The sequence below is a fragment of the Vidua macroura genome, chromosome 21 (assembly GCF_024509145.1).
Source record: "Vidua macroura isolate BioBank_ID:100142 chromosome 21, ASM2450914v1, whole genome shotgun sequence".
Taxonomy (NCBI): domain Eukaryota; kingdom Metazoa; phylum Chordata; class Aves; order Passeriformes; family Viduidae; genus Vidua; species Vidua macroura.
Window position 1 is genome coordinate 2391428 of NC_071591.1, and position 19181 is coordinate 2410608.

The 19181-nt window shown below is 47.5% G+C and overlaps 1 protein-coding gene across 4 annotated transcripts in view; it reads right to left on the minus strand.

Annotated features, from left to right (window-relative positions):
• The window catches only part of CAMSAP1 (calmodulin regulated spectrin associated protein 1), a 33339-nt gene extending 14874 nt beyond the window's left edge, over positions 1-18465 (minus strand). For 3 of the 4 annotated variants that reach the window (XM_053996550.1, XM_053996552.1, XM_053996549.1), the window contains exons 1-4: positions 18294-18465; positions 9541-9703; positions 926-1188; positions 577-738 (exon numbers count right to left, since the gene is read on the minus strand). In XM_053996550.1, coding sequence (XP_053852525.1) covers positions 577-738; positions 926-1188; positions 9541-9703; positions 18294-18362 — 657 coding nt within the window. In that variant the 5' untranslated portion in view covers positions 18363-18465. Of the gene's footprint in view, positions 1-576; positions 739-925; positions 1189-9540; positions 9704-10356; positions 10485-18293 lie in introns of those variants that run through there. The other variant, XM_053996551.1, reaches the window with a different exon arrangement.
• Between the last annotated feature and the right edge of the window lie 716 nt (positions 18466-19181).

Genomic DNA, 19181 nt, shown 5'->3' on the forward strand with positions numbered 1-19181 from the left:
TTAAAATACACCTGGATATATTTCCACGAGTGTCCTTCTTGCTCCTGTTACTTAATAGTCAATTCATGCTACAAACATAAAAAGTTAATAGAAAAGCATGGTACAGCAGTTTTGTAGACCAACTCTATTAGCAGTAGCTGAAATCACAATCCTGGGTTTGCAAGGACACATTCTCTTTGGAATGTAACTCTTGTCACTCAAAAGAATTAGAGTAACTTAACTGCTGCCCTTGGAAAAATCCCAGCATTTCTGTTAAATGTTCCATCTAGTCAGAGTTAAGTCCATCCTCTTATTTAGCATGAAACAGGGCTTCACCTAAAAGAAACCCCATCAACCAAAAAAACACCTCTGAAAATAAAGAATCCGATTTTTACAGTTTTTCTAAGTTAGTTCCTGATTACCTTCTTTATTTTTAAATGTACCAGCTTTATTTTTCCCTAAGAAAAACAAGCTGCAAAAGTAGAAGCGATTATAGAAATGCACAAGTAAGAAACGAAGACGCGCATCAGAATCCATTTTAAAAATCTGAAAGGTGACAAGAAAAGACAGGCAGGCTTTTCCCAAAGTAAATTTTACCTTGTTAATCCAGAAAACCATGGCATCCTCCAAATCATAGGGCAGTTCTTTTGAGGCACTGAATGTAGAGAAACGCTTGACACTGGCAACCACCTTCTCAATGCTGATCATTTCTACAGTGTAGGCCATCATAAGAGCATCAATCATTGCCATATGAGAACTCTGAAAGAAGAAAACAGAGAGGATTGGAAAATAAAACCCCTTTTAAAAAACAGTATGTTCTAACTGTATTTAAAACAAACCATTCCTAAGGTTAACGACCCAGAAATTAAGAGCTCCTCACTCCATTTACTATTTTAAATAGCGTTAAATAAAAAGCAGATGATTAGGTGGATTTAATTAAGCTAACCATTTTGATTGGTGCAGAGCCCAGATCAGATTCAGACACAGGTGTATCATCGCTCTCCATGACGTAAATCCCCTTCCGAGACAGCGCCTGGATCACGGACTGGTGTCCCTGCAGAGCAGCCACCTGATCCCCCTTGAGGATGAGGCTGCAGACGCGGCAGTAGAGCTCGCTGGAGAGCAGCAGTTTGATCACAGGGGGTTTGATGTGCTCCTGCTCGTACTGGTCGATGTAGAACGGGTCCTTCAGCTCCTCCGGGACGTTGTCTGCAAGAGCGGAGAGAAGAGCGACACGTGGCGCCACGCCTCACCAGGAGAGGCTGGGCAACGTCAGTGGGATTCACATTTTATTTGGGATTATCGCTGTTAGATCACAGGTTAAAATGGGCAAGGTTTATCCATATCCTCAAAGCAAAATCCCAAAGCATCCGTGCACAGCAACTGGACACCTGCAAGGCTCCGCCACCAAGAGGGGCTGGCCAGTCTCAAAAACAAGCCACCAGTGTTTTTATGAATTTTGGCAATTCAGAATGAGAAGACCAAAATATCTGACTAAAACCTTGAACATTTTACAAACCAGCCAGTGAGCTGATTATCTATTTTTTTGTCAAGAGCATTAATCAAACTCTTGCAGCTTTCAGCCTTTAAATAATTCAAGTCTAGGAAGCAAAACCACTCCATTTAGATTAAGCAGGAACTTTAAACCAAGTCTAAAATTGAACAACTTCTGCCTTGGCCCAATTTCCACAAGTTGTGTTAGGATTTTATCAAACTGAGTCTAGACCCTGAGTGTAGTAATTTAGAAGAAGCTAAAATTAGCAACACAGAAGGCCTCACCCTTGCACACCACCAGCCATAAACACATTTTTACTACTCCCCAGCACAGCTCAGAGCTGGCAGGAGGGAAAGGCACTAACAACAACTAATATTCCAATCACTCTAAATATGTCCAAGACATCTCAAATCCGTCCCTTGCTCTATAGCCCAAAATAAATCCTTCTCCTCATATTGGGTAATCAGCCTGGAAGCTATTGATCTTTATAACAACCAAGCAGGAATAATGAGAGTCTGCAACTCCAAGAAAAATACTTTCTAGCCTCAAGTGTATTGTCTTAATAGAAGCCTGACATTTCCTAAATTTCAAATATAAAATTCTATCTGATGCTACCCAGTCACTCTGAATATCTTTCCCCAAAGTCACTTAAACAGTTCATTTAAAATATATACATCTACACTTAAAAGAATTATTAATTTGGCAGCATATTTACTTTTCATTCAGCTCATTTCCAGAATAATTAAATTTTCCCATTCCAAGAAACTCCTACCCATATCTTTGAGCTGCAAAATAAGCCACACAATATTTGTGTACTGCAGAGCACTTGATGTTCATAAAGAAGAATGGAGACAGAGTGTTATTGCATGAGCTGCAAGTACATCTCACTTAGATAAAAATATGCAGCAAACCAGTGCTGGCTAACAGCTCCTGTCAGTCAGACAGTGCTGGCCCTCTTTTTCAAAATGGGAAGTTTAAAAAGCTTTCTGAAGTTTTTTTTTAAATGAAGGTAATTCTTTTTCCTTTCTGTGATACTGAATGTGAGTTTCCACTGAAGATGGTTGGAAGAGACACAATAAACCCCATTGGCACTACCTAAGTAGCATTTGTTAACATGGATGTCCATTTTCAGTGAAGCACATAATAAATTCAGATATTTTTAATCTTCTTAACATTAGTCAACCTGACCTAAAATCAAAGGCTGTTGAAAGCTCATTCCAGTTAATGGCCATTTCCTTTTCCAGATAGAGAACTCAAGCTTCCATTTCTAAAGACTGAGGAAAGATGCAAAAATCCAAATCCAGATGCAAAGCAGCTCGTATAATTCAACATTTTGGTTCATTACAAGCAGCTACACCTTTAACAAACAAAGGCATGTTGCTTTGTACTATAATTATTTGTGAAAGGAAATAATACAAGCTCATAAAATATCCATGAAGTTGTACATTTCTGGCAGAGCATGAGCACCACTCCAAATTTTAAAGGCTTTTTTTTAAAACAACACCAAAAAAAAATGCAAATTCCAAAAGTCTGAAATCTGAAGCATTTGGATGAGGGGTTTAGTTCCAACACCTGCTCTCCACCAGCTCAGGAACTGAGGTGACTGCCTGGAATTGGGCTGGAATGGTGGACAAAGAGCCCTGAAATCCCTCCTGCCCCTCAGTCTGGATTTTCCTGGGGATTTTCCCTTCTCCACAAGGTAGAGAAACTGTGATTATTTTATAGACTGTTACCACAGCAAGGAACAAGGTTTCTCTGCAATGCTAACATGCCCAGGAGGGAAGCATTTTATAGGACTGGGGTCTTTACTAACACAGGAGAGGCCATGGGAGCTGAGCCCCCCACGTGACTGGGACAGACCTCCCACATCAATTTCTGATTAAACCAGCTCCATTTCAATGATTTTTAAAAGCCTTTTCTAGCACTAAATGGATCTAGTTCGTAGTGAGGAGATTCCATGTCACAGAAATCAATATGTTAAAAAAAAAAAAAAAACCAAACCCAAACAAACAACCCAAAACACATAAACAAAATGAAGAAAAAAAAACCCCAACTTGTATTGTGTCATTCGATCTGAATGTCCAGTCAAGAAACCTGAAATCTTTTCCTTTTATACTGAAGAATCCTCTAATTTCATATTTCTGATCTCCATATAATTCCTTAAGTACTGAATTATTTGGATTGACCAGAATTAAGGGTAGGGCTGGGTGGGAGTAACTTTTAGTACCAGAATTAATAATTTGACTCCCTACTATCATAGGAAGTTATTCATCAGCATTAATCCTCCCATAATTGCAATTTATTTCACTGTACACGCTTGCCCAGGTTTATTTTTTACATTAGTACCTGGAACACTTCTGTCACACATAGGAACAGTCTTGTAGGTCATTTATGTCCTCATTAAAGATCCACAAAAAAATTAAGATATAAAAACAACATCAAAGCTCAAGAGTGACAATACTAACTTTACTATTTCATAGAAATTTATTTCATGCTGGACATAATGGCAGGCACAAATAAATGAGAAATAAATGGCAGGAAAACTTGCAATGTAAACAGGATGCTAAGTAAGTGTATAATTCTGAGTTGGGAAACTTCCAAATAGAATTGATGTTGTGTACTCAATGCAGTTGTCTCAAATGGGGTAACACAGAACAGACAAAAAGGGCTTTAATTGAGAGGTGTCTTCAATATTTGAAATCTGCATCTGAAAGTGCAACTGAAGACACTGATCTTACCTTTCACACCTGTTAATTATCCTTACCTGCAGCACCCAGGGCTGCTCCTTCTCCAACCCCTTTTAAAATGGCAAAATTCCCACACTGCCAGAAATCCCAGGAATAGTGCTGTCACTTTTAGATGACTGCACCTCATCAGATTTACCCAGTGCTAATTCAAATCACACCCCATGGACACACAGGCAGCCCCTGCTATCATGGACACCTTTTCTCCCCAGTTTTTATGGATCAGACAAACCAAAGGTGTCACAGGCTTCGTGCTTGTCTCACTACAGAATGTGCCAATGCTCTTTTTGAAGAAAATGTCCCAGGCTTTCCAAGCCCCAGTTTCTATCAGCATCTTTTCCAACACCTTCTTTCCATGACCTATAACTGAACTTGGAGGTTAGAAAAGTTCTGTTCATTAAAACTTGAGTTTTTACACATTTAATGCCTTGTATTTTGGAGAAAATCAACATGAAAAATTAACTTCTGAGAAATTAACACCTAAGCTGTAGCTACAAAAATTTCTGCTCGAGAAGTTTAACAAATCATACTAAAGAAAACCAAATTAAATCATGTCCTTATTTTTTTGCTTATAAAGAAGTCTCCAATACAATTTTTTCATTCAGCCATTATTTTGGTCTGTTCCATGGTATCAATGAGTTCTAATATCTCAAAAATTGTCAGTTCTGAGTATAAATCTTCAAGTACAAAAAATCCTTGAGAGGATTACAAAAATAACTTAACTTGCAACAATTGTCAGCGAGACAATTATTGCCAGACTCTCCTTGCTTCAGGGGAGGGAGCATTTCTTTATCATCTCACTTACAAAAACCTGTTCAAAGACAACCACCTGATTATGACTTGATAAAGAAAAATACAGTAATCTGAACAAATTTGACTTATCCCTTGAACTGACGGGGTGGATCCACCCCAGATGTTATTTTACCTCCAGAAGCACGAAGAACTGGTTTCACATGGAAAGGGAGCCAAGCTGTCCTGGTAAACAGCACGAAGCTTATTCAGATTCTGAGGAGGATTTCATTAGTATCAGGATCTGTTCCCAGAATTATTCAACACTGGTGAATGTCCAAGCTGAGCACAAACTTCACCTTCTCAGCACTAAGACCACCAGAATATAAACATTTTGTGCTGGTTCTCATTACAGCACTGAATTCTAAAGCCTGTAAGTGATCTGTAATAGGACACATGAAAATTTACATACAACAGGCAGGAAAACCCCAAGCTAAAGGCTTTGCAAACTGCTGGGAGAGTGACTGCACTTATTACCATATCTTTTGATCAAGGATAAAGCCACAATCCTGGATAAAGCAGAAGAGACAAAATAATAATTATGGAATCCTTCACCCCTGTAAACTTCACACAATAATACTCAGTGTTTATGAAACAGGTGCTATTCAAGAAACAAGTGTTTAACTGTTAATATTTGCTAAACACAACAGCTTTCTTAAAAGGATTTTTACTACCAGCCTGAGAAGAAAGCTGACAAAAGACAAGCAGGGAATCCAGGGATTTAGGGAATTTAGCCCAGGAAACATCCTCACGCTGCCTCTACCAACTGGTAGCTGTGGGGAGCTATTACAGCACTGTAAAACCTTATTTAGCAAGCAAGTTCTAAGTATTCAAAGACCAAAAAACCAAACTTGCATTTCCCCTCCAATGCAGTCCATCAGTCCTTGGCTTTCCTGCCTGTATCTTGCCAAAGGTTTCAGGCTACTGTCAGCATTAAGTCTGGAAACTATGTAAAGCTCTCAGCCCTGATAAATAAGTAAAACCCATCAAGTCCCTTTTGAAAAATCCAAATTTTGCACACTGTTTTACAGAACCAACATTATTTGCTATGGAAAGAGTTGGAAAGAACCCACTGCTCACAGCAAGCTGCAACACTGAGACACTTCCATATCCCTCAGTACCTAAATGTTAATATTATAGCCATGATGATGGAAAACATAATTTCCACACATAAATTAGTGCCACATTAAATCTGCTGAGAAATCTGGATTTTTCATTGTCATTGTCTATTTTCCCAAGTGGTACCAAATAAAACCATGCTGAGTTTGTTCTTTCCAACTGCTGCTGCTCAGAGCTCCAGGGGCCAGTGGGGCTGAAGGGCCAGGTCCACTTCCCACTGCTCTGCGTGGCCTCATTCCTGCCTGGCAATCTGGATCATTCCAAGCGCTGTGGAAAAGTGATCTCCCCATGCAGGGCTTGCCAAGGCTCCCCAGCCCTCCCACGCTCACCCTCTGTCAGCTGAAGTTCCCCACACTCAGTGGCAGCTTTGCTCCTCAACCCTTTAAACATTAGGAATTGCAATTCCCTGAAGTGGCTGTTTGGCTCTCATCAAAGTTTGAGGATGAAAAAAGCTAATTCTGGTCTAATTAAACTCCATTTGCTCAAACCACTGTCTAAGCTAAAGGGATTTAGAACCTTTCCAGGGTACAGAAGGTTTCCAGATGTGCTCAGAGTGATCCATGTCAGTACTCCCAGATTTATTTGGGGAGATGGATGACAGCAAATGGGGAAAGACTTTCCTTCATGACATCCTTCCCCTGTGCTTTCTGGAATTCAGACAAACAGTTGTAGGACCTCCCTCTGGAGCCCATCTGTGCCAGCCAGGCTTCCACCACAGCCAGGAGCTGCAGGTTTCCAGGAACAAGCCATCCAGCCCAACTCCTGTGCAAGAACAGGAGCTGTCTCACAGTGTTTGTGTAGCTGCTCAGTTGTTTGGCTACCAAAATTCTCTTTTCATGGCCAAAAGGTGGAAAAAAAAAAAAAAAGAGGACTGCATCATCTTGTATTATCAAATAAAACAAAGCCCAAACTAGGACTTCAAAGTATTTGTCATGCACGCTCCCAGTGATTTGTCCTTGAAGAAAAAAACCCACAGGATGAAGAATTTTCCTATTTAAATGCCAGCTTAGAAGTGAGAATTCAAATATCCTTTAACAGAAAAGAGAAAACACATTTGCAGGTAGAACCTGCAGTGATGAATGGCTTTCAGTAACAGTTTACACCAGCATCAAATTCCTGCTCTTGACCCTTTCCACTCTTCACCATGAGCTCAGCCTCATCCAGATGAAAATGAAATGCACCAGAATTGTAAGGATTAAGGCACAGAATTATGTCAATTCATAAATCAAATCCAAATCTAACATTTCAGAAAAATATTCATTCATTTGAAGGCAGTTATGGAAACCTGGTAAGATTTACTTCAGAACAGAAGTGTTTTAATGTTACAAACAGATAAGCTTTTTTAACCAAATTAACCAGAAACAAGTATAAAATAATAAAAAGTCCTCAAACTCTTTAATCTGCATAGTGAGATTTTAAATAATGAAATCACAATTGATTGTAGCTGCCCAAGACTCACTGAACAACATCCAATGTCTTAAAACTAAAACACAACCCTGAGAGATGACAAGTAATGTGTTAAATTCAAGTATTATTCATAATTATAATCACACAGGAAACCTTCTTAAACCCATCTCTCTATGAATTAAAGAGGCTTATAAATTTCTAGGCATTGTGCAATGCTATTCCAGCAGTAATGGCTAACATGTGACAGAGACTTGCAGGAGCCATTTCAAAAATCAAACTACATTTCCACGGGCCACAGTCCTGCTAAGACACAAACAGACACCAATCCTCACTCACTGGGGAAAAAAATGACTTTTCCCTATTGTTTGTGGCATTTAAATGTTGTTTCTTTGTAACCTGAACAAGCCTAAATGCAAGGAGAATAACTGGCAGAGGCTGCTGCAGCCAGAGATCCCAGTTCTGCCACGGGAAAAGCTGATTCTTTTTAGCTTTTAGTCACAGGAAAGCCAAATACTTTTACAACCTCTGTTGTCAGGAGCATAAACAGACTTGCCATTAAGCAATTAACTGGTCCAAGAGGTTGAGACACGAGCCTGAGTGCTGGAGCAGACACCACCCAGCAGCACGAGGCCACCGAGCCCTCTCTGCAGCGCAGGATCCGTGCCAGTCCCTTCCCATTTCGGATCAGCTTTCCTTCGAAACAAAGTCACAATATAAATAGTGCATCCCCAGGTCTGGAATAACTGTTTTATCACGGATGGCTAAAAAGTTTCAGGAAATGTTACAAACAATTCCAGTAACTGAGAAATATTTACATCAGGAAGTGCCTGTTCTGTTCTTTCAAGTTATCAATGTTCCACTAACACCCTCCCCAAATTCCCACATTTTCAGATGTCATCTGATCCGTGGGTTTTTTTTTTTTTTTCATCTTATTGCTTGTAACAAAATACATTAAACACTGTAAACCCCATGATTTTTTGTACCCACAATCACCAAGATGAGGGAGACACTGACAGGGCTGGAAATGTTTAAGAAGAAAAATAATTTATAAAAAAATATTCCAGCGGGGATTAATATTTAATGGCAGGAATGGACCACTTTTCTTCAGCCTTGTCACCAAGTAAGCCAGTGCTAATCCATTAAGCATATTATGAGTTTGGAGAATTAGACTTAGATTAACAGGGCCACCTCATTTTCCAAAACAAGACTCTATATATGTTTTTATTATATCTTTTATTCTGGATAAAACAGACCCACTAGTATTGCATCCTATTTCTTCATAATGAAGCTACTTAAACTGGAGATGCATCTTGTACTTCGAGACAGATCTGGTTCAAAACAAAAAAGCATATTTCAATAGCTGCCAGGAAAACACTGTACAAATATACTCCAAGAATATTTCTTTTTCCACGTTTGATATTTGTGACAATGTGAGGGAAGGAAGAGCTCCTCTATCCCCTACAACCTGCTCTTTAATGTCACAGCGCCCAAACTACACCTGCTCATTCAACATTTCTTTCCATAAAAGGTTGCTGAACACAAACAGATTATTTTTTAGAACATTTTGAATGTAAAACCATAATCTGATACAAAAAGAAGTTCTAACTGAGCATACAAAGGGTGTCAAGGTGCCAGCATCTCTTAGCCAAGATGACCAGACAAGAAGAACTAAAGCCTGGAGGGACTTGGGGCCTGCAAGCAGTGACATAAAGCTCTGTGGAACAAAGTCTGCTTAGCTAAAGCAAGGATTTAAACATTTTGAGGCAGGCAATTCTTGCCAAGCACCATCTGGGAGCGTTCACCATTAGGTTTGCTGATTCAGGGCATCTCATACAGTCCCGTTATTCCTGTTTAAGGTACCAGCAAAGATACAGTATTACAAGAGAACAGGCTGCCATGTTATTGATATTTAAAACAAAGCCAAATTTAATTACTCCTGAAACAGCAGGGGAGACAGAAAAAGCAAGAACAAAATCAAGAATGACTTCTTGACAGAGGTGATCTTACCTATTCCGTAGGCTTTAGCACAGATCCATTGTAGATTAGCAGCTATTTTTGCTCTGGCTGAATCGTAGAGCTCCAAAGGGACAATCTCAACTGCACTATCTGTCAGAGCATCCATTTTTCTTCTGGTACTATCTCCACCCGCACAAACATCAACATCCACCATCTAAAACAAAAACAAAAGGCAGAGACTTTCACACGAGCCGACGATTCTAAAGCCACACGGGAGAGGGGCTGGCCCGGCTGCACACAACAGGCCCGACATCCTTCGGGATTTCCATCGGGAGGGCTGATGTAGCGATTCCAAACCCGCTCGGAAATCAAAAGCCATCGGAGCCCGGGGCGAGCATCCCTTATTGTCAAGGGCAGGGCCTGGCTCGGCCAGCGCCGGGCCGAGGCAGCGGAGAAAGGCGCAGCCCCGTCACCTGCCGATGGGATAAAGGGAGGATGGGGCTCTCCCGAACAATGCGGGCAGGTACCGCCGCCCCCTCCCCGCCCGCGGGGCCGCGCCGGGGCAGGGGCAGAGCCGGGGCAGCACCTGCGGCTCCTTCCCCCGCCTCGCCCCCGAGAAGCAGCAGAGGCTCCGCGCCCGCACGCCCATGGCCGGGCCGAGCAGCGCCGGGGGCCGGCGGCGCCCCCTCCCCGCATCCCCGCCCCACCCGGGCGGAGGAGGAGGAGGCGGCGGTGGCGGCGGCGAGGGCGGGGGAGGCGGGGGGCGCAGCCCACCCGGCGCCGGCTCCGCGCAGGCCCCCGCCGAGCCCCCGCCGCCGCCGCCGCTCCCCCCCGGCCCGCCGCGGCCTGCAGGCCCCGCCGCCTCACCTTGCCGCGCTACCGCTGCCTCATCCCCGGCGCGAGAAGGGGGCACGGCGGTGCCCGGAGCCCCGGCGGCGCGGGGGTGGGGGGAGGCTCGGCGGGCCCGGCGCCGCTGCCGGTGCGGGAGGCACGGACGGAGCCGCCGCCGCCGCCGCCGCCGAGGGGCCGCGGCTGCCACAGCGCTCGGGGCCGCGCGCGCGCGCGCGCGCGCGCATGCGCCCGCCTCCCGCTCCGCGCGCGCGCCCGCGCCCTCTCTCCGACCCCCCCACGCCCCCCCCCCCCTCGCCGCTCCCGCCTCGCCCTGCCCGGGGCGCGCGCGCGCGCTCGGCGGGAAAAGGGAGAGGCGGGAGGGAGCGCCTGCGCGCGCGCGCGCCCGCGGGGTGAGCGGCCTTCCGCCGCCCGCGCGCGCCCGCCAGGCAACCGTTGCCATGGCGACCGCGCCCGGCCCGGGAGCGCGGGGAGCGCGGACCCGCCCCTCACGGCCCCGCCGCCCGCACGGCCCCTCACGGAGCCACGGCCCCTCATAGAACCACGGCCCCTCATAGAACCACGGCCCCTCACGGAACCACGGCCCCTCGCGGAACCACGGCCCCTCACGGAACCACGGCCCCTCATAGAACCACGGCCCCTCATAGAACCACGGGCCCTCACGGAACCACGGCCCCTCATAGAACCACGGCCCCACGGCCCCTCATAGAACCACGGTCCCTCACGGAACCACGGCCCCTCACGGAACCACGGCCCCTCATAGAACCACGGCCCCTCATAGAACCACGGGCCCTCACGGAACCACGGCCCCTCATAGAACCACGGGCCCTCACGGAACCACGGCCCCTCATAGAACCACGGGCCCTCACGGAACCACGGCCCCTCATAGAACCACGGCCCCTCATAGAACCACGGTCCCTCACGGAACCACGGCCCCACACGGAACCACGGCCCCTCATAGAACCACGGCCCCACACGGATCCACGGTCCCTCATAGAATCACGGCCCCACGGCCCCTCACGGAACCACGGCCCTTCATAGAACCACGGCCCCTCACGGAACCACGGCCCCTCATAGAACCATGGCCCCTCATAGAACCACAGCCCCTCACGGAACCACAGCCCCTCATAGAACCATGGCCCCTCACCGACCCATGCCCCACCTCATGGACCCACCACCATCACGGTCCTCCTGCCCTCACAACCCTGCCGCCACATCCCCTACCCCATCTTGAGGGGCAGGTGCTGACCAGGGCTGCCGGGGGAGCACTGGGGTCCAGCCTGTGGGAGTCATGATGGAGAAAGAGCCTCTTTGGTTAAAAATGGGGTGAACGAGAGTGACTTGAGCTGTGTCCCACTCCAGTGACCTGTCAGGCAGGTCCTGGCCCTCCCAACCCGCAGCCCAGGGGAAATGTGGGGTCTGCAGGGGTTTGGGGAATCAGCTCCTGGGCAGGAGGTGGAATTGGGGCTGCTGGGCCCCCATCCCATCCTCACCCCACAGAGTCACAACCCCTCGGCATCTTCACCCAGCCTTCCCTTCGGATGCAGGGAAGCACAGAATTGCCAAAGAAACTGCCTCACCACAAAAACCACCAGCTGTGGGAACCTTTAGGCGCATGATAGATTCCTCTGTACCAAAGCAGTCGTTTTCTTAAGTGCGGGAAGGGTTGAAATTTCTCTCTGCTGTCAGCACGGCTCAATAAAACATTGGGTTTGTATCAAAAAGTATCAGCAATACTTTTCTTCATGGTATTACAAATAATGTCCTTCAAGATTTGCTGAGTTACTCCCTGCTCACCACCAAAGGATGCTGGACGGTTTTCAAGCCGAAGCCTGACTTACACATCTTATGTTTCTTGGCAAAAAAAGAATTTCTTTCCCTGCTTTATGTCGTGATCTGTAACAACAGCAAGAAATGCGTGACGGGTTCAAGATGTGGGGTTCTTTTTGCTGTTAGACACGCTCTTGTCTCCCAGCCCTGTCTCCCGCTGTCTGCATGGCAAGCAGGGGTCACAGAGTCCTAGAACAGAATCATGGAATATCCTGAGCTGGAAGGAACCCACAGGGATCTCTGAGTCCAGCCCGTGTCCCTGCACAGACACCCAGCCGTCCTCAGGGCCACCTTTGGGTGCTCTCTGACAGCTTTAGATCCTGCTTATCTTGTGGTGCCCAAAACTCTGTGCAGTTTTGGCCACCGCTGCCTACCAGGCTCGTGATCAAAACCGGACCCTGCAGATTAGCTCACTTGACAAGTGAGTTTTAGGGCTCGTCTGAAAAGTGAAGCTGCATGATTGAGCTTCGAGCCTTTAATGCCTGTGCTGGCCAGATGAATTATCCTCCTATCCATCTACTGAAACCATGATTATAAGTTTAGCTGCACAACAGCGATAGCAGACTGACCTTATTCCACCTAATTTTGTTATGATTCCCATAAATTATTTTCCTGCTGCATGTAACTGGTAGATTATATGAATATTTCAGAATCATTAAAGATTCATTTGGGTATGTCTTAAGATTTAATGTTTATTTCCTTGTGTCTTCTCAAAGTGCAGGGGGAGGGCATTCTTTGTTTGTGTCACCAGGAAATACAATCTGGTGTCCAAAGGTTATTCCAGCCTCTATCACTCTCCCATATTGCAGAATTGTGTGCAATTAAACTGTCTTTGCAAACAACTTGCTGGTTGTTTAATAATCTCTCTTCGAAGGGTTTGGTTTTCAACACAGTGGTTTACAGGCTGTCAGTTTGGGGCGTTATCATCAGAACAAGCTGCTCTTGTTTGTAGATTTAGCATAAAGGCCGAATCCAAATCCCCTTATATTTGAGAAGAATGTTTTCATTTTCCTGGTGGATTGGGCAATAGACCCACGGCAGGAACAGAGCAGCCCTTGGACTCCTGGAGCAGGTGACCTGTGTTGAGGGTGAGAAAACTGACCTACATCTTCCTCTGACATATTTATCCTTGAGGTAATGAATGGATCCAGTTGTTAAACTTATCAGAAACAAAAATATGAAACAAAACCAGGCCACTATCACCTCAACTTCTGAAACTCTTGGAACAGAAAAATGCAAAAAGCATCAAGGGGAGTGCTCTCCTTTCCCGGGCCTCTGCTGCACGCAGCATCCTGGCCTTGGAATTACCTCTTGCTCTGCCCCTTTTTCTCCTCTCTGCACCTCTTCCAGTCTGGTGTGGAATGTGCTGCCACTTCTTCCTCTATGGTAATTCCCTGAAACTCTGCTACTGAGGGCATTTGCATGCCCTTAAGTGGAAGCTGAAATTGATGTTTTGGGAAACTTTGTAGGTGATGATGAAGTGGTTTGTCGAGAACTTGGCATCATCCCACACCAGCATCCTCAAACTTGTCCCGGAGATAAAAAGTCTGCATTTAAAGTGGGAGGATCACCAGTGGATTGCTAAGCATGTTTACCTTTTCCGTGAGAAAATAAATGACTCCCATATTCAGCAGCAACAAATTCATCTGTAATTTGCGTGCTGCTTGTTTCTTTCTGTGCTCCACTACTAAACACGCTCCAAGGCTTTTCTTCTGGAAAATGGTAATACATTGCTTTTCTACATGAAATAATTTTCCTATTAGTCTCCTGGATTCCTCACGCACTGAGAGTGGGTGTACACGTGAACTGACACAACTTGTCTTCCAGCAGAGCTCTGAGGTTAATTACTAGCAGGCAATTCCTTTGAGAAATCACCATATTCACACATGACACTCATTGCAGGTAGCAAAGCTGGACCGTTTGTCCTTGTTTTCTGCCATACTGGATAAAAGCCTGGGATTTTGGTTTCTTCCACCTTGTTTCAATTACCAATATTGGGAGACCACGGATAGAATAAGAGTATTAGTTCCCAGAATATCTGATGTCCCCAAGGACAGCAGATCTAAATTAATGTTGTAAAAAAAAAAAAAGTATCTTCTGTAAAAATATAAATGTGCTGTGGCCTGAGACTTACAGGCTGAAGTTGGTCCTGGGTATGTAGAGGAAGAGCTCCCATTCCTGGAATTGTTTGGGTTAGAAAGATCTTAAAGATCATTTTGTCCCAAACCCCTGCAGTGGGAGGGACACCTTCCACTATCCCAGGTTTCTCCACACCCCATCCAACCTGACCTGGAACATTTCCAAGGATGGGCAGCCACAGCTTGTCCTCAGCAGCCAAAAAAGGCAGGTGGCTCTCTCTGGGAAGAGAATTTTTGCCTTCAGTCTTGCCCAACAGCTGCTGCCTGTGCTCTGCAGAGCACTGAGAGAAAACACTCAAATGAATGAACATTTTTATCTCTTATCCTTGCAAAATTTCCAAGACAGCCACGAGTGCTGGAGATGGCCCCAGCAGAGCAGCGAGCAGCTCATGCACACTCACAGCCCTGGCTGCTTGCAGCTCTCTCCTCAGAGCCCTATTTTCAGCCTGGACTAATTTTGAACCCTGCTGTAGCTGCTTCCCTGTGCTTAGTTCTGCAGGGCCTCGTTTGCCCCGGTGCTGAGCACTTAATATCCCCAGCCAGGATTGACTTAGAGCCTGGGCACACCCCGAGGTCACAGCGTGGGGTCAGTGCTGGCACTGCCTGGGGGGCAGAGGGGTCTGTCTCCTCTGTGCCCATCGCATTTGGTATCCTAAACATATGCCCACACTAAAGGGATCAAAACAAAAGGTGCATCTTACTAGAAATTCCAGAAGGAAAAGGAGATGTGGTCAAGAAGACACTTAAAATATCTCCTGACTGACTGGAGCCTGGGTCCCATCACACGAGGCAGAGTGGGGTGGCTGGCAGCCTCCTCATGCTCTTGCTGCTCCGACAGCTCCAAATGTCTTTTCCTGCCTTGTACAAAATAGTTTCTTGTGACAGCCCATCACGGAGCCAGCCTCGAGGAGCAGAGAGCAGGATATTATTCTTAGTAATGGGACCGTCACTTCAGTGCCATTCCCAACAGCACGGGAACAGTTTCTGAGGCACAGCGCCGCTGTCAGCAACTCCTTATCTCCACTTCTGTGGCTCGGCAGGAATATGCAGTGGCAAGGCCTTGTGCATCAGGGAACCACAGGCAACGAGCAACATTTTTCATGTAAATAAAGAAAACAAATGAAGTGCAGGTAGTAGGACTCAGTTCCATTCATGCTTTTGTATTATTTCAAAGGTAATGTATATGCAACTCAGCTGTTATGCTGATGAGTGCAACAAGTTATTCAGATTTATTTCTTTTTCCGCTGCTTGGAGTGTTTGATGTGTATCAAACCCAAGAAATGGGACGGGCAGGGAGCACAGGCAGCTCTGCTCCTCACAGAGAGGGGCTTCCCCCCAGCCAGGGACAAGCCCCATCACATTTAAACGAATACTTGTGTTCAGCACTTATCTTCAAAGTGCTGTGCAAACATTAATTAATGACTCTGTTATTGCCAGGGGGAAGAGCTGGCTGAGGGAGGGGTGACAGCTCACCCTGCCTGCCTTCCTTGCTGGGAGCCAGAGCTCCCTTCCCCTGCTGTGAAGGGCAGGATGCTCCATCCCCAGGCCTCCAGTTACCTCCAGCAATTGCAGCTCTGGAAGTGCTGCTGGTGGGTTCTAAGTGCCTGCATCAATAATAGGAGGGGGTTTTGCCTGTAAAATATTTTTATCCATAAGATTATTTATTTTTAAAGTCCCTGGACTATGTTTAGGAGGATAACAGGTCAATAGCATTCACAGCCCAGCAGGTTCTCCTGGGAGTCTCATCCCACCATGCCTTGTCATTCCTCAGGCAACCCCAAGCAGGGAGACCCCAGGGACGAGCTGGGTAAGTGCTGAAAGGGTTTTGAGTGTTGTCATGATCTAATTAATGAGCAAATGAGATGTTTCTAGCTTTCCATGTATCTTTATATTCATTAAACCATTTTTAGCAACCACATTTAAGTAGTGCTCAAACAAATCAGTTTCAATGTGGACTGTTGATTTTCTTTTCCCAGATGATTTCATTCTAAAATGCATTTTTTTTTCCTAAGGACACTTCGAGTAAAACTATATTAACCACAACTGTACAACTATGCAAAGACAGAATTACTTATCCCCAACTTTTTCACCATTTAAGCATTGCAGGAAATCAATGAATAAAGTGAAAGGCAGGAGAAACAAACAAGAAAAAAAAATCGAATTGTATTCCAAAATGCAACATCTTCCTCCTGCTCCTGGCTGTGCAAGGTGCAAGAGCCCAGAGCAAGATGGAACATACTCAGCATGATCATCCCAATAAATGCTGTAGGGATAGTGGAGCAGTGCAAATCCCTGGCACAGGAATAGCCTGGCATCCATCAGCATGGCACAGAGCCCTCCTCTTGCCATGAGCTGGCACGTGGTTATCCTCAAAAACAACATCCTGATCCCCTGCTGAGCATTACCTTTGGGAATTCACAGCCACCTCAGCCAACCCTTTCCAAAAAGCTGTTACAACATGGCGATTTCACCAAAATGTTCTACATCCATCACACAGAGGGAGGGAACAAATCCGTGGCTGCCTTGTTCCAGGTCCCCCAGGGGATGCACAAAGGCAAACGCTGCCTGCCAGGTCCTGGAAAATCCATCCAGCCTCAGGAGGGATGTACCTGACCCAGCACTTCCCATTCCCTGTGGCAGATCTGAGCTGTGGTCTTGCAACACAGGGGATATTTTGAGGACAGGGCTGTAATCTCTGGATTTGAAGGCTTCTTCCTCCACAAACATAAACCTTCAGCCCTGGGCTGAGTGGCCAGCACAGAAACTTGCTCTGGGTGATTTTGTTGTGCTTCAGTGCAGCAAAAACTGCCTCAAAACCAAATTAAAGCTCCTCGAATTCCCCCACAGCAGGGTCTGGCGGGGGTGGGCAATGGCTTCCCACTGCATTTTGCCTCGTTCCCATTCAGTATTTTTAGCTCCTGCTCTTCTGGTGGGATGCAGCTCCCAGTTCCCCTTGCTGCCAGCTCTGTGCCACAGCCAAAGCCTTCACCTGGCAGCCCTGTCCCCTCCTGCCCTGCCTGCAGGGAGGTGCCAAGGCAAACACTGCCCTCCTCACCTGCTTGGGCCCCAGCCAGCTTGCACATGCTCCAACACTCTTAAATCTGCAGCCAGAGAAATATGGGAATGTACAAATTAGTCACAGGAATTGAAACATCTCCATCCTGCTCATCCAGGTCTTATTTACAGCAAGAACTTTACGGCTGTAAAACTGAGACACGGAGCAGGAAACCGAACCGCGCCAGAGCCTCTGATCCACCGGCAGAGAGCTGTGGCTGATGGACCTCAGAGCAGACTCCCAGGATCAGGGGTGGGCAGTGGCCAGCCTGGTCCCCACACCCCTGGCAGGGATGCCAAAGGGGCACATGGTGTGTCCGTCCCTGCTGCAGAGCTGGGCACAGAGCTCATGCATGCCCTGGGGTGCCCATCCCCAGATTCCCCCCACAATCCCTTCCAATGGCTTTGGCACCTGCCGAGGTTGGCAGAGATGTGGGCAGGACACAGCCCCACACCAGGACGGGTCTGGCTGAGGAGAGTGACCACGACACCATGAGCATGACCCGGGGATGAGCCACAACACGGCTCGTGATGGTCCCGTCCTGCTGTGACGGGGTGGCCCCTCTGTCCCCATTCGCAGCGCTGCTCACTGGGGCCATCGGGTGTGGGGCTGCATGGCCCTGGTTCTCCCGTGCCATCCCAGCCCGCTCCCCACGCGTGCCGAGCCTGCTGCCTGCCCAGCACCACCCTGCCTCGGGGTTCGGAACTGGCTGAGAACCCCTCAGCTGGCCCTGGGAACGGGGGTGATGAGACCCCCAGGGCAGCCCGCGGAGAAGGGGGTGCTGCAAAGGACGCCCCATCAGTGGGGCTGGGGCACTGGGTGCCGCTGTCTGTCCGGTTGGGCGGACACACGGCTGCTCCGAGACCCCCAGCCGCTCAAAGAGCCCCGGGAGCGGCCCCTGACCGCGTGAATCGCCGCCAGCACTGACTTACCGCCGGCCGCCGTCGACATCCTCGCAGCCTCGGGGGTCGCCGGGGGCTCTGGGCAGCTCCCCGTGGCATGGGAGCCCATGGCACGTCCCGGGGCTCAGCGCCGGGGGGCTCGGTGCCCTGCGCTCCCCGGGCAGGGCTGGGGGCAGCGGGGCAGCGCTGCGCTCCCCGGCATCGCCGGCATCACCACGGCAACTGCCGGCTGACTCACGCTCCTTCCGAGTGACATCAGAGATGCGGAGGAGGGGGCCGGGGGCTGCGGGGCGATGCCGGGAGCAGATATTCCCGCTTTGGTTTTGGTTAAAGCTGCAAGGTTTTGTGCGGGGAAAGCTTTCAGATGCAGCCCCGCAAGCAGTGCCACGCCGGGATCTTGGCTTTTTTTTTTTTTTTTTTTTTGCAGAAGAGCCACGGAGTCAGGAGGGGGGAAGATGCTGGAGGCCATCGGCTCTGAAAGCTGCCCAGTGCTGGTGGCGTGGCGGGACTGGGACAGAGCCAGAGGGCCAGATGAGATCCCGCTCCCCCATACTGCCCTTGGACTTCAGTTTAAAGCCCCAGATGACGGAAACAGTTGAGAAATTACTTACTTTGGCTTCCCTTGGCACCAGGAATGGGTGAAGGTCTCTCCTTAGAGGGGATGCATTGGGCCCCTCATGTTCAGGCACGTTTCTCCTGCACATCCTCCCTCTGGAACACCGCCCTGCAGTGCCCAGCACTTGTGTCCGGCATGGTGGGAGCTGAAAAGGGACCTCGCTTGGAAACCAGTCAGGAGCAGGCAGGAATGTTTGCTGGGCACACACACAGGGGGTTCAGCACCAGCACAAACCAATGCTGCACATGCAGACGTTTTTCAGAGGGATTTGGCAGCACATTTTCTCAGAGCTGGGCCGTGTG